Source organism: Gossypium raimondii, chromosome 13 (genome assembly GCF_025698545.1).
Source record: "Gossypium raimondii isolate GPD5lz chromosome 13, ASM2569854v1, whole genome shotgun sequence".
NCBI lineage: Eukaryota > Viridiplantae > Streptophyta > Magnoliopsida > Malvales > Malvaceae > Gossypium > Gossypium raimondii.
This window is the reverse complement of record NC_068577.1, coordinates 62,187-76,304: the sequence shown is the minus strand read 5'-3', so window position 1 is coordinate 76,304 and position 14,118 is coordinate 62,187. Positions and strand designations below refer to the sequence as shown.

General features: G+C 33.7%; 2 protein-coding genes across 2 annotated transcripts; one reads left to right on the top strand and one right to left on the bottom strand.

The window, feature by feature from the left end:
• The first annotated feature begins 6,675 nt into the window (after nt 1–6,675).
• Nucleotides 6,676–11,258, top strand: LOC105782885 (putative SWI/SNF-related matrix-associated actin-dependent regulator of chromatin subfamily A member 3-like 1). The gene is made up of 3 exons (XM_012607956.2): nt 6,676–8,230; nt 8,555–8,846; nt 10,227–11,258. Exons 1-3 carry the CDS (start codon nt 6,737–6,739, stop codon nt 11,030–11,032), a joined length of 2,592 nt encoding a protein of 863 aa, XP_012463410.1. The 5' UTR covers nt 6,676–6,736; the 3' UTR covers nt 11,033–11,258.
• A 43-nt stretch (nt 11,259–11,301) lies between these two features.
• On the bottom strand, nt 11,302–13,147 carry LOC105782886 (UNC93-like protein 1). Its single transcript, XM_012607957.2, has 2 exons — nt 11,819–13,147; nt 11,302–11,735 (listed from the first exon to the last, which is right to left on the bottom strand). The coding sequence occupies exons 1-2, from the start codon at nt 12,979–12,981 to the stop codon at nt 11,486–11,488; spliced, it is 1,413 nt and encodes a 470-aa protein (XP_012463411.1). The 5' UTR covers nt 12,982–13,147; the 3' UTR covers nt 11,302–11,485.
• Nucleotides 13,148–14,118: the final 971 nt, after the last annotated feature.

Sequence of the window (14,118 nt, the reverse complement as noted above, 5' to 3'; positions counted from 1 at the left end):
TGTCAAATTTAGCCATCAACATTTTGCATCTTTTCTTAATTTGGCTCTATTTTTTTTATATAGTTAAATTTGGTCATTAACTTTTCAAAATGATTCAAATCGTTTTTTAAAAATAAAAATGCTTATTAAAACATTAATCTTTTAACGATGTTGGTGTGGCAACCCGCTTGACAATCCATGTGTACTTCACTGACATAACATTATTTATCTTAAATGCCACGTCAACAAAGAAATAAAATAACATGGATTACCATGATTAAAATTTTAACATTTTAGTCCGTATTTTCATCGAAAAAGCATCAAATTCCATTAAAATTCTCTTTGAGAAATTGATAGTCAAATTCAACTCTTTTTAATTTTATTAATAGTATTGTTGATTGAGATAGCGTCACAAATGACTATTATAAATAATTGTATTCATTTAGTTTTCTTAATATGATATATTCACGTATTTAAATTTTATTTTACTTACAATTTAATCTATTTTAATAATATATATTTCATATATTATTATTAATTAATTTCAAAGCATATATTTTATTATTTATTATATGTTATTTTTAAACATAATTTTTTGCATACTAAAATTGTAGTGATAAGATGAAATCATGTCTTTTAATAACAAAATAAATTCTAATACATAAACTATAAGTTTAGTTTTTGTGCGTTTTATAAGTAGAAGAGTGATGAGCTTCCCAAGTTGCCATGTTTGTATTTTGAAGAATATCAATTTTGATGCGAGGAAAACTGATGATGATGATATGTGAAAACAGATCATTTTAATTTTATTTATGAGTTTTTACATCGTGACTAAAAGTAATAAATTATCACATAATTTCTTGAGCCAATTGATAGCATTCCAATTGGAAATCAATAAATTAAAACCACAATTTCAGCTTGAATTAAAAACACCCCTTACGTCTCTCTACTATTTTTATATATATCGTTATTATTTGGTGTGATTAAAATCATCTTCAAAAAAGAAATGATGAGAGAGAGAGAGGGGGGCAGGCAAAAATGTCAAAAAAGAAATAAGTAGCAAAACTTGCGGGGCCTTACTGATAATGATTCATGCCAGACAAACCTCCTTCCATTTATCCTATTTCCAATCAATAATTGTATACATTTACTTTGTAATTATAATTTTTTATTGTATCCAAATCTAAAATAATTCAACCAACCTAAAATCAACTTCATCAGCCCTATGGATACCATAACGTATGATAAAAACAATACAAACCATATATCATTGATTTAATAACATGCTCTTGTCAACCTCGATTTTACAAGAAAAAGAAAACCCAAATCTACACTTGTTTTCATACTATTGCTCTGCTTCTGCTATGTGTTGCTCTATATGACCATATCTTTTTTTTCTGTTTGAAATCTGCTATATCTGCCATTAATAACAATACAACCCCACTAATAACGTCAACAACTCTTCCCTAGAAAATGCATGATTTTAGTGTTCTCCATTGATCTAAATCAATTTTCTGATAGCTTCTGTTAAATTTATATTTATATTTATATATTGATGTATATGATCAAAATATTTAACAAATAAATAAAAAAAAGTGTATATATTTGTTGCCCAAAAAAAAAAAACTCAGAGCTAAGCTTCCCATATACATATATGCAAAATCACCAAAGGGTAGTACTGGCCTGTAAACAAGCCTCAAAAATATAATGCTCTCACAATAAATTTTAAAAAAAAAATGAAAGGGAAGAAATGAAGCTTTGGGTAATGCTCATCTTTTTCTCTCTCACTTACCTCTTATTGTGTAAAGGATTTGGACCTGTATACACTTTCCTTTGTTGTGCTGCAAAAATGTCATCTCCATTTTTACCTTGAGATTTAATAAACTTGGGACTTTTTTGCTCACCGTTAGACCCACCAGCTTTGAATCTATGAACACCACCTGCATAACATGGAGTCTCAAACTGTAGTAGCAGCAGCAACAGCAGCAAGAGAGACAAGCAAGCTAGCCTTGTTCTTAGGCACATGATGGCATGGAAAGGTAGTTTTCAAGCTTGAAGATGCACTCAAAATCAAAACTTGGGCTGTTGCTTTCTATAAAGAAAGCTCTTGTTTTTTGGATTTTAGAAGCCTTGGGGTTTGAACTCGAAGAGGAGCTGCCTCTTAGGCAGACAAGTCAATATTTGTTGAGAGTCAAAATACATGGGAAATGATGCCTGGTTGTTTCTACTATCACTCTTAAAAAATAAACCACAATGGAAATAAAAAAATATATATTAACAAGTCTGAAAAAAGTTTTAAATTTTTTAGGTTGTGAAAGTTCCACTGAAAGAGAGAGAGAGAGCATGATATAATATCAGAACATGAGAGCTCCACTCAGTCTTTTATCAATACTGAGTCATTTGATAACAGTGATTTTGATTGGCTGTTTTTGGTAATGAAAAGCCTTTGCTTTTGAAGGCCTGACTAGTATATACCAAATGTCCTTTATCTTCATTACAATTTAATAAGACATGTCTTAACCCTTTTTTTCTCATTGACAAATCCCAATTGTAGTTTGGTTATTAACTGATCACTTTCACATATAATATGAATATATTTGGTGACCTGACAAGCAATGCATTTATCAGATGTTAATGTAAAATATCATACAAATCAAGTATCATCCTCTTTGGATAAGTGTAGCTGCGAAGTATGACCCTTGAAGTCATTGTAGAACAGAATCATTGAAGAGCAAGACCATGGTTATAACTTATACGTAGATAGAGCGCTTCTAACATGTAGAGAATTTATACTATGATGAGACAAAATGAGTTGAGAATTATTAAGTCACATTTCACAGTGCCAATGGTAAATTGTTTTATTTGACTTGATAATTTAATGAAGAAAATTTTTAGACTTGTTCGTGTGATGTGTTAATGATGATACTTAAAACCAATCTTTAACATTTAAAGATTGGATTGAATTCATGTGAATCAATTAAGTTATTGGAATGTGGGGATTTGATTGAGATAGTGCTAATGATTTTGGAGAGCATATCTTCGAGTGATTTTGTTTTGATTGCTATTAATGTAATAACTATTTTCAAGGATCTACTTTCTATTCACTTAGATTTTATGTTAGTAAGGTGAAATTGATATATGCTTTGAGGCTTGTATATGTTTTGCATGAGAGCTCATTGAGCGCATTTTAATTTGTTCATTGATGAACTATTTTGTGAGAGAGCACAAACTAAATTGTAAACATTGTTGAGTGTTTACTGCCCAAATTCTTAGGGGAAGAATTCGGAGTTGAGTGTTCTCTATACTTAGAGAGTGATAGAGTGCGAATCACTTGTTGTATTCATGATCAAAGATGATGGAATTACTCACTAAGTTAGGCTCCGTAGATGTAGGAAAATTAAATTACGCAAACAAATTTTTACGTTATTTCTACTTTGTTTGCACAATTTTTCGTGGTGCCAAGCTTTAGTGGCCATTACAATTTGGCACTTCTATTGCATTGTTCATTTTCAATAAAAAGGGAACTTAAGGTAACAATAATTGAAATCAGAGCAAATACTTAACTTATCTAGTGGTGAATCCTAATATTACTTTTTGCTGACAATGGGAGGTTCGTCAATTACTCGTCCCCCTATGAGAATGGTAACTATCCCTACTAGAAGGCTAGAATGAAAGTTAGGGTAAACTACATAAACGGTCAACCAACTATAACAAAATTTTCATTATAGGCACCCAAAATAAAAAGTTTACAATTTAGGCACGTATGTTACATAGTTTGTTCATTTTGGTCACTCCCGTTAAAATCTCAAATGAAAATCTGATGTAGAATTGTTTCTAATTTTTTTTCCACATAGTTAAGTAAAATAAAAAAGTATCACTTTATTCCCCAACCTTTTAATATAAATGAGGTTTAACCCCTAAAAAAGTAGAACATTTGCATTACTAAGCCTATTTTTTTGGTGAAAAAAATCATTTTGAGCATGGAGTTATTGATCTAAAAAATGACGTTTGGTGCCAAGACTAAGAACAACATACCTTGGAACTAAGGCAATTGGATGGTCGGAGAAGGAAATCGGCAGACATTACCTTCTAGTTTCAAGGTGAGATTTGAAGAGTTTGTGACTGATTCACGGAAAACTATCCTAAGATTTGAGAAAAAAAGGGAGAGAAGAGAGTTTTTGCGTGTTTAGTCATCGGAGAAGACCATCGGAGAAGGCGGTGGCAACAACAAGTTGGAAACAACATTTTTATTTAGGAAGAAGAAAAACCCTTCTTTTTTCATTAAAAAAATATTTTTTGGAGAGGTGAAATGCTAGGTTAGATTTCCGTTTAAATTTTAATGGGAGTGATCAAAATGGATGACCTAGGTAATGTGAGCGTCTAAATTGCAAATTTTTTATTTTGAGTGTCAAAAATAAAATTTTTAATAATTAAGTGACTATATATATAACTTATCCTATAAAATAATTTAAAAAGTTACAAATTTATTTAACAATATCTTAAAATCTTTTAAATTTTTATATAAATTTTATCGGCATGCAATAATGTCTTAGAAAACTATTTTATTCTTTAAAAATCCAAAGTTTGTTTATTAGAATATTGTAAAAAATATTTTTATAATAAGTTTCATTTAAAATAAGGTTTTTTTTTGAAGAGTGTAATCAAGCAGGGGACGAAGAAAGAGAATCTTGACTCCCATGAGTATTGAGATTCGAAGTCAAACTTAAAAATAAAGAAAGTAGTAAAAATATTAAATGGACCTCGGCATCTTTGAGAGTCAATGTTCAAAGTTAGACATTAAAAAGAAGAAAATAATAAAAATATTAAACGAACCTTGACACCTATGAGAGTCGAGGTTCAAAGTTAAACTTGTTTGTCAAGGTCTCTTTCCTTAACCCCTTATTGATCCTGAAGTCAAACTTGTTAGTCAAAATTTTCTCTGTTTGTCCCAAGTTAAACTTATTAGTTGAGGTATCCCTCCAAAATTATGGAGAATAATACACATATTTTACCATGGTTAGCTTTGATTTCTTTTGATTTTGATATAACAACCTTTAAAACAAATTTTATATATTTTATCTCTAAATTATTTAGTAAAAATATTGTTGAAAATTTTCATTAAACTTTTTCAAAGCTTAAAAATACTCACAAAAATATTCTAAATATGTTCTTGTTCCAAAAGTTTTTGAGTTAATCTCAAGTTGTTCCAGAGTGTTTAAAATGTTTTTTGATGAGTAAGTATCATTACCTAAGGTTTGTGTATGGATACTTTACAAATCAATAGCCATAAGACAAAATAGAAGGGCAAGGTATCAATATTGGTTCTTGAGGCATCATTACATGTGCTTTAGGTAACTATACACGCCTCTAAGGTGTCGATACCACAACCTTTATAACGAGTACTAATGGCCAATTTTTGTAAAAGGTACTGATACTCTCTTTGTAAGTATCGATACTTGTCTTTCAAGTCAACTTTTTCTACTGAAATATTTATCTTGCAACAACTCCATTTTATCCCCGTCGACTCTAAATGACTACAAACCAATTCCTTGATATAAATACACTTTAAGAACACTAATCCAAATCAAGAAGAATACTCTTTAATTCTCTTTATTTTCTTAAACATAGTCTTGAGTGCTTTCATTGTAAAATCCTTGTATGGGTTTTAGTGAGCTTAATATTATAAACACCTACGTTTTAGAGGTTTATTTTTTAACTTAATCTCTCACTAATGGTAAATCGATAGTGTTATTAGTTTAGCCTTGAAAACTAATGTTAATGTTCTTTTGCTATATATAATTTAGTGAATTGAAAAATCTTTAATTGAGACATTTTAAAACAGTGGAGTTAAAAATTGAAGCTCAAGTACTATAATTCGAAGTATCAAGCTTTTTATCCTACATATAAAAAATTTTAAAATCTTAATTCACCCTTTTAATAAATTTGAGCCAAAAACAATATTCTAATAAAAACCTCAAAAGTAAGATTATCATATTTTCCAAACATTTATAATTTTTTTAAAAAAAGAAGAAGGTGGAAATGAAAATGAGGTAAAATTATGGTTTTTTATTATGCTCAAATTTAAAAAGTTAAATTTTAATTTGGTATAGTTTAATATTTTACTTTTATAATGATAATAATTCATCCATGTAATTATTAATTCTCTTAAAAACTAATATAGTTAATTATGTTGATTAAAATATTGGTGTAAAGTTTTCTTAAAAACACCTCTTTTTTTTATTATTACACTGAAATGAATTTTTTGTGTTAAAAATGTTTTAGAGAAAATTTAGGGAAATATTTTAACAAGGATAGTTAATAATTGATAAAAGTATTATGGGAGTCTGTCCTATAAATTAGATTGCTTTGGACCCTTTAACTAAAAAAATGGCAACTTACATTTTATTGTTTAAAACTAAAATGACGTGCCACGTATATCTCATACATACGCATTGTAGAGAGAGCAAAATGCAATCGGCCCCCTAACATAGGTTGATGGTACTTTTAGTTTAATCATATTGGTTATTAGAAGTAACTAATAACATTGCAAGAATGGTCTTATCAAATTATTTCAAATTAATGTAAGAAGACTGTTTTTCAAATTTCAATATTGTAAAGGACGATAACAATAATTTAACCTAAAAATGGGTATAACTCGGTGCACCGTGGAGTATAAAGATGGGTTTATGCATTGGCATTTAAAGTCCCTCACTTCCCTCTCTTCACTCAAAATTCAAAAACCCAAAGCCTCAACCTAATGGAAGAATTGGCGTCGTCCGTTGATGAATTATGGGAGGATCAAGAATCCTCTTCCCAGTCTTCCTTCGATACTTATTTGCTTGGCTTTGTCATCGCCAATATAGTAGGCCTTCAGTATTACAGAGGCAAAATCAGTGGCCGAGAAATGGTGGGACTTGTGCGAGAACCTCTCAACCCTTACGACGGAAACGCCCTCAAAGTTCTCAACACTAGAACCCTTCAAGTGGGCCATATCGAGCGTTCCGTAGCCGCCGTACTTTCGCCTTTGATTGACTCTCACTTGATTGTCGTCGAAGGTATCGTGCCTAATTCTCGTAGTGCTAGTAATAGGTATAAAATCCCCTGCCAAATTCACATTTTTGCTAGATTAGAAGCCTTTAATTCTGTTAAATCCGCGATTTCACGAGGTGGGTTGGAGTTAATTTCCCACTCTGATGTGTCTTTCACGTTGTCTGAGGCTGCTGTGGTTAAGGGAAACAGAGCTGGAGGAGAGTCCCAGAGTTTGGATAAGGTTTTCAAGTTGGTCGAAAAGAATGTTAGCAAGAAGGCAGCAATGGAACCCATAGAGCCTCCAAATGAGGTTATTATATCTCAGCTTTTGTTGCACCAAAAGGAAGGTTTAGGATGGTTACTCCATAAAGAAAATTCGAATGAGTTGCCTCTTTTTTGGGAGGAGAAAGGTGGAGAATTTGTAAACGTGTTGACAAATTATCAGACTGATAAACGTCCTGAGCCTTTGCGAGGAGGGATTTTTGCTGATGATATGGGATTAGGTAAGACTCTAACTTTGCTTTCTTTGATTGCGTTTGATAAATTTGGTAGCTTTGTTCCCAATTCTGGTGATGCTGGTATAGAAGAGATTGTTGAGGAGGATGTTAAGAAGGGAAAGAGGGGTAGAGGAGCTAGTAAGAAAGGTACTAGACCTCTAAAAAAACGTAATACTAAGGAAGCTGAATTTGGCAGTAAAGCTAAGGGGAAATCTGTCAGTGTAGCTGATGGGTGTGTCAGTTTTTCTGGCCGAAGAACGACATTAGTTGTGTGCCCCCCCTCTGTGTTTTCATCATGGATAACACAGCTTGAGGAACACACTAGTCCGGGGAAATTGAAGGTGTATATGTATTATGGAGGAGAAAGAACTAAGGAAGTTGAGGAGCTTAAGAAGTATGATATTATTTTGACTACTTATAGTACTCTGGCCACTGAAGAATCTTGGTTTGACTCTCCTATGAAGAAGATAGAGTGGTGGCGAGTCATCTTAGATGAGGCACATGTGATTAAGAATGCAAATGCCCAACAGAGTAAAGCTGTCACTAATTTGAAGGCCACTTGTAGATGGGTCGTTACAGGAACTCCCATCCAAAATGGCTCATCTGATTTGTTTTCTTTGATGGCATTTTTGCGATTCGAACCGTTTTCTATCAAGAGCTATTGGAGAAGTTTGGTTCAACGACCCCTTGCTCAGGGTAATAAGAATGGTCTCTCACGTCTCCAGGTAGCCAAGCATAACTATGACAGCTCTTAATGGAAACATGTATTGTTATTTGATATTTGTATTATATGTGTATAATATGTAAAAAAGAAGAAGAAGAAATTAACTAGATTTATGAAGTAATTGAATCATGTATGAGGAAACTAAAACTGTCACCTGAGTTGCTCAAACTTAATCTTAGAAGATAGCCTTTTCAGTTGAACATGATAGTTGACTACTTGAGCAGAAGTAGCTCACTTAGACATCTATGTAGGAATTAGGATAGGCTCCTTTTCATTTCATTCTTTCTTATGCATATTGATTTGTTATGAAATAAAATTCTTTCAGGTTCTGATGGCCAGCATCTCCTTGCGGAGAATAAAGGGTAATAACTTAGTTGGATTGCCACCTAAAACATTACAAACATGTTATGTTGAGCTTTCTGTAGAAGAGCGTGAACTTTATGACCAGATTGAAGGAAAAGCCAAAAATGTTATCGAGGAGTTCATTGCAAATGACAGTCTAGTGCGCAACTATTCAACCGTGCTTGGCATGCTTTTACGACTTCGGCAGATTTGTACTAGTCTTGCCCTGTTACCTCTGGATCTCCGAGCGTTGTTTCCATCTAGCAATGTTGAAGGTATTCAAAGTTATTAGAATATATCCTACTCATATACCTTGACATTTTTTTAGGTTCCATTAAAATTTTATTCAATACTGTTTACCGAATTGTTATATTTTAGAGATTCAGTTTAGTCGCTTGCTCTAACAGATTGAATATTTAGGTTAAGACCAGGGCCAAAGAATTTATGGTTTATGTTGAAACCCTTTGTGCATTCTATGGAATTTATGATTCCTACAGGCAGATTTCTTTTATTTCTGGACTATTGCAACTACTGACAGACATGCTATGTTTTTATGTGCAATCTCTAGGAAATTTAGGAAAAAGAGATTTGTCTTGTAATTGAATCATTTTACTTAGATCACTTGTTTCAGAAGTCCCCCTGGGGTTTTGAGTTTAGTAGCCACAAAGAAATTTAGTCAGAGAATGCTTGAATCCGTTAAATGCTATTGGAGAATTCTTAATGGGAAGACGTTTAAAGGATGTTGAAGGTACAGATTAGGCCAAGGAAATATAGATGTGCTACTGGAGGGGATCTTTTCTTTCTTTGGAGAATTGACTGAAGCACTTACTGACTTCACAGAAAATCTCTAGAAAATAAGTTTTGGCTGGATACTTTTTTTGTGTGTGAGGCACAAATATGTAGTATATGATGCTTCAGTAGGTGTCATAAGTTAGCTTGTAAAGAAAAATTATGGTTCTAAGGACATTAGGGTCTAGGCTTCATGATAAAGGAAATCCTCAGGCAGCGAAGATGGAATGTGATAGTAGTTCAGAAGGTTAAAAGATGTTGTTTGCCCTGATAAGTAATCTTAATTCCTTTTTGTCTGTTACCTGGGTTTATCAAAGTTTAAGAGGATGTCATTTATGGACTTGTTAAGAGTGGTTAGTTAGGATAAGTAGTTTGTCAGGACTTGTCCCAGAGTACGATGAACAGTGATTTTGATGTTGGTAACATTATATACTGGATATTTTTCTGGTGAAAGATTGTTTTAATGATTTTGCAACCCAGGAAAAATTTCTTTAGCTTATGTTTAAGAAAATGAATGGCAATGGAATTTTAGAACATTATAAATTTATGGATTCAGAGAATTATCAGTGCTTTTAGAGGTTCACCTCTTTCTGCACTTACTGGGGATCTGATCGTATTCTGCTGCCTGCTTGCTGGTAGAGCTGTGTACTAGGTCAGTCAGTGTATATTCAGCCTCTTGATACTTTGCTTCTGGGCATGCTAGTATTGTTCTTCTAATGGATATTGCCGTGTTGTTCTTCAGATTGTTCACTGTTCTCATTTTTATAGAAATGTTTCAGCATCATGGTACAAGGTGGAACTATTTTCTAGCATGCTGACGATTGTTGTTATAGTTCACTTGTGACATGTATATAAATTTGAAACAGATGTATCCAACAACCCAGAGTTGCTAAAAAAGATGGTTGTGATGCTACAAGATGGCGAGGATTTCGACTGTCCTATTTGCATCTCTCTTCCTGTTGATGTAGTAATTACACGTTGTGCCCATATCTTTTGCCGATCCTGCATCCTTAAAACCCTACAGCGTACGAAGCCATGCTGCCCTTTGTGTCGTCAACCCTTATCTCAGTCTGATCTCTTTTCAGCCCCTCCAAAATCTTCTGAAGCTGATCACACTGAAATATCATCAAGGAACCCCACATCATCGAAAGTATCTGCTCTACTAAGCCTCCTTCGGGAGTCAAGAGATCAAAAGCCAGCTACAAAGTCAGTTGTTTTCTCTCAGTTCCGAACTATGTTGCTACTACTTGAAAAGCCGCTGACAGATGCTGGTTTTAAGATATTGCGTTTAGATGGATCAATGAATGCAAAAAAGAGAGCTCAAGTGATTGAAGAGTTCCAAGTTCCAGGACTAGATGGGCCGACAGTTTTGCTTGCAAGTCTCAAGGCTTCAGGTGCAGGTATCAACCTTACAGCTGCTTCTAGAGTTTACTTGATAGAACCATGGTGGAACCCAGCTGTTGAGGAACAGGCTATGGATAGGGTTCATCGTATCGGGCAGAAGGAAGATGTAAAGATTGTGAGGCTGATTGCTCGAAACAGCATTGAAGAGAGGGTATTGGAGTTGCAAGAGAGGAAAAAGAAACTAGCAACAGAAGCTTTTGGAAGGAAGGGCCCTAAGCATCGGAAAGAAGTCACGATAGATGATCTTCGCACTCTCATGTCCCTATGAGTTTTCAGGCATCATGTTTCTAACCCCTCTCCATGGAGCTCTTTTACTGTTTTTTTGGTTATAATAGGATTTCTAGGACTTACTTTCAAGTTTTATAGGCCATTAAAGGCTTACTTTGGAAATGGAGAGAACTTCTGGGATATTTTGTTGTAAATATCTGCTACCTAGAACTTTTTATTATTATTATTATTATCAAATGCTACCTAGAACTTTAAATCCAGGAAAATGGGATATTTTGCCTTGAAATTCATCAGATATTTATGAAGAAATGGAGAGAAAAGTGTTGAATTCCATTAAGTGAAGAAAGCTCTGCACAGTAGCATTTAACTTAAATTTCCTTTTAATGGAGACAATAATGGCGTGGTAACGTAAACATAACAACTGTTGTAAAAAGACAAGATGCTCCATTTAGGGCAGGAACGTGGGAGAAAAGACAAACAAAACAAATAACAGCTAAGTAGAGATGGCAGTACTGTTGATATCTTTATTAGAAGATGGAACAGGAGCCTCATTTACAATTTCATCTTCAGTCTTGTTATCATCCTTTACAGCTAGCATAACTAGAAGCACCAGCAATGGATAACTTATAGTAGTGAGTGACCAATTCACAATCAACTGGGAAAGGAACGGAACCTTGTGTGTATCAACTTGCCAAGCAACTGCTGCTCCTGCACTTTGTACTCCCTTATAGAATCCACTATATCTGCAATATTATTAAGAGACATCAAACATAAGTAAAAAATGGATGGACACCGAAAGAACATGTAATGAAGAAAAGAGCACTACCTGCTGAGTGTCTGTGAATCATCAGCTAAGGCTCCTATAACCCAATAAACCATGCTTTGAAACATGGCATCAAGCAATCCATAGCTAAAGTACAAAACAAAAGGACCAGCAAAAGAAGAGTCCTTGAAATCCAACTTTTCACTTTGAGGACGATCATGCGAATAAGGAAGCTGATTGGCAAGACCACCACCCCAAATTGCAGTACCAAGCAAAGCAACAACACTAATCCCAACAAAACCCCTCATCCTCCTGCTTTGGAAACTAAAATCCAAAATGTAACCAATCCCAATAGAACCTAACATTTGTGCCCCCCAATAAAACACATTGTTTAACCCTCTAGTTCTAAGATTAAAAAGAACAGCATTCACATTATTAAACTGATAAGTATAAAAGAAATTACTAGCCCAAGCAGCAGGGACAATAAGCAACATTTTCCAATTAGTAAACAATTGAAGGACCTCAGTTGCTTCTTTAGAGACACTAGAGTACTTAACATCGGTACAACGTGTACCATCATCACGAACAACACGGTTAGGTGGCAAAATAGCAAAAGAAAGAAGAGTTCCTGCTGACATAAAGCACATGAAGCCAATATAAGTAGCATCATTCACAGAAGCTGCTTCGTTTCTATGGTAATTCAGAATAAAAGGAACCAATCCACCAATGACACCACCCATGTTGAATATACTCCAAAACAAGGAAATATAAGTGCCTTTCCGATTTGGTGGAGGATAACTAGTCATAATAGCACCTTCACAAGCCCAAAGAAGACCAGCTCCAATACCCAGTAAAGCACCAGCAATGATAACAAAACCTTGGTGTGGTTGGTGGTTGTAATAAAGCAAAGAACCAGCGTATAAGACATAAGTGCTACAACCGGCAGCAAGGGTAAGATGGGGTCCGAGGATGTTGTAAATGCCACCACCTAAGATACCAAACACGGCGAAAGTGGTGTAAAGGGCGGTGTTAGCGTTGTTGGTGGCAGTTCGATTGACTTGGCCTCCTCCTCCCATACCAGATAAGGCGTTGAACATTCCAGGGCAACAAAAACATACTAGGCCTATAAGGGAGACTTGAACAAGTGGGGAATTGTATCTGAATCTTGATTTTGTGGACAATTTGGTGATTGATTCTTCATCTTTAACTTCAACTTCGGCACCCATTTTTTTTTTGGGGGGGGGGGGGCAAAGGATCGAAAATGGCAAGAAAATTGGGAGTAAGATTCAGAATAACAAGTATCAACTGCTTATAAAGAGGACTGATCTAATGGTTTACTAGCTTTAAGGACGAGAAAACTGAGGGTAATTATTCATGATAAATAAAAAATTAAAACAATTTTACGTCTTTGGAAGTATCAATCATGTTGTTGTATTGTTGATGATGAACTTTTGTTTGGGGTTAAATTACATTTTAGGGCTTAAATTTGATAAATTTTTTTATATTGGGGCTTGAACTTTTTTTAGTCTAAATTAGATCTTGAACTTGATAATTGTTCTCATATTAAGGTTTAAACTCTTTTTTTTCCAAACTAGTCCTTAAAATCCTAGAGTTCAGGTCTCAATGTGAGAACAATTGTCAAGTTCAAGATCTAATTTAAAAAAATAATTTTAAGCCTTAATATGAGTTCAATTATTTAACTCATGGCCTAACATGTGAATAATTGTTAAGCCCAAGATTTAATTTGGACCAAAAAAATTTTAATACCAATACAAAGAAAATTACTTAACTTTTTTAAAAATTAATTTTTTAGTGATAATGTATGGAATGATTAACTTCCAATAACAAGTAGTGGAATATCCAGGAAAAGGAAAAGAAATGAAAAAGGGTAATAGAATAGTTTCCAGAATTAAAAACTTTATGCATAAAAACAAAAGGTAAAAGTAATATTTTATCCATCACAGCTCACCCAAATAAATATCTAGAAAGTTGAAATTGAGATTGAGAAGATTCCAAAGATTGACATTGAAATTAACTAAATTATACCCCACATTTGACTTTTTATAATAACTACACATAACGTGTTTGTGACATTTGTCACCTCATCCTTTACGTTTTGGTTAAATTGACAGCTAAAAAAGAACATAAGCAACAGAAAACAATGTTTTGACAACTCCCTTGGCAGCATATTTCTCCAAGCACAACCCTGCTGCCGGCCTTCTGCTTTCACGACATAAAAATCTTTAGCTACCTTAATTAATGTATATTGTTGTCATCTTCTAAACACTTTTCTTGAATACTATCATTTGTTGCCGGTTCTCTTTCTGCGCAACAAACTAAGGGTATTATTTTTGTAAAAAACA

Excerpts from the sequence above, each read along its gene's own strand:
- LOC105782886 (XM_012607957.2), bottom strand. The coding sequence starts at position 12,981 with ATGGGTGCCGAAGTTGAAGTTAAAGATGAAGAATCAATCACCAAATTG. Across the intron at positions 11,736-11,818 it reads GATTCACAGACACTCAGCAG|ATATAGTGGATTCTATAAGG; the intron begins GTAGTGCTCTTT and ends ATAATATTGCAG.
- LOC105782885 (XM_012607956.2), top strand. The coding sequence starts at position 6,737 with ATGGAAGAATTGGCGTCGTCCGTTGATGAATTATGGGAGGATCAAGAA. Across the intron at positions 8,231-8,554 it reads ATGGTCTCTCACGTCTCCAG|GTTCTGATGGCCAGCATCTC; the intron begins GTAGCCAAGCAT and ends AAATTCTTTCAG. Across the intron at positions 8,847-10,226 it reads TCCATCTAGCAATGTTGAAG|ATGTATCCAACAACCCAGAG; the intron begins GTATTCAAAGTT and ends AATTTGAAACAG.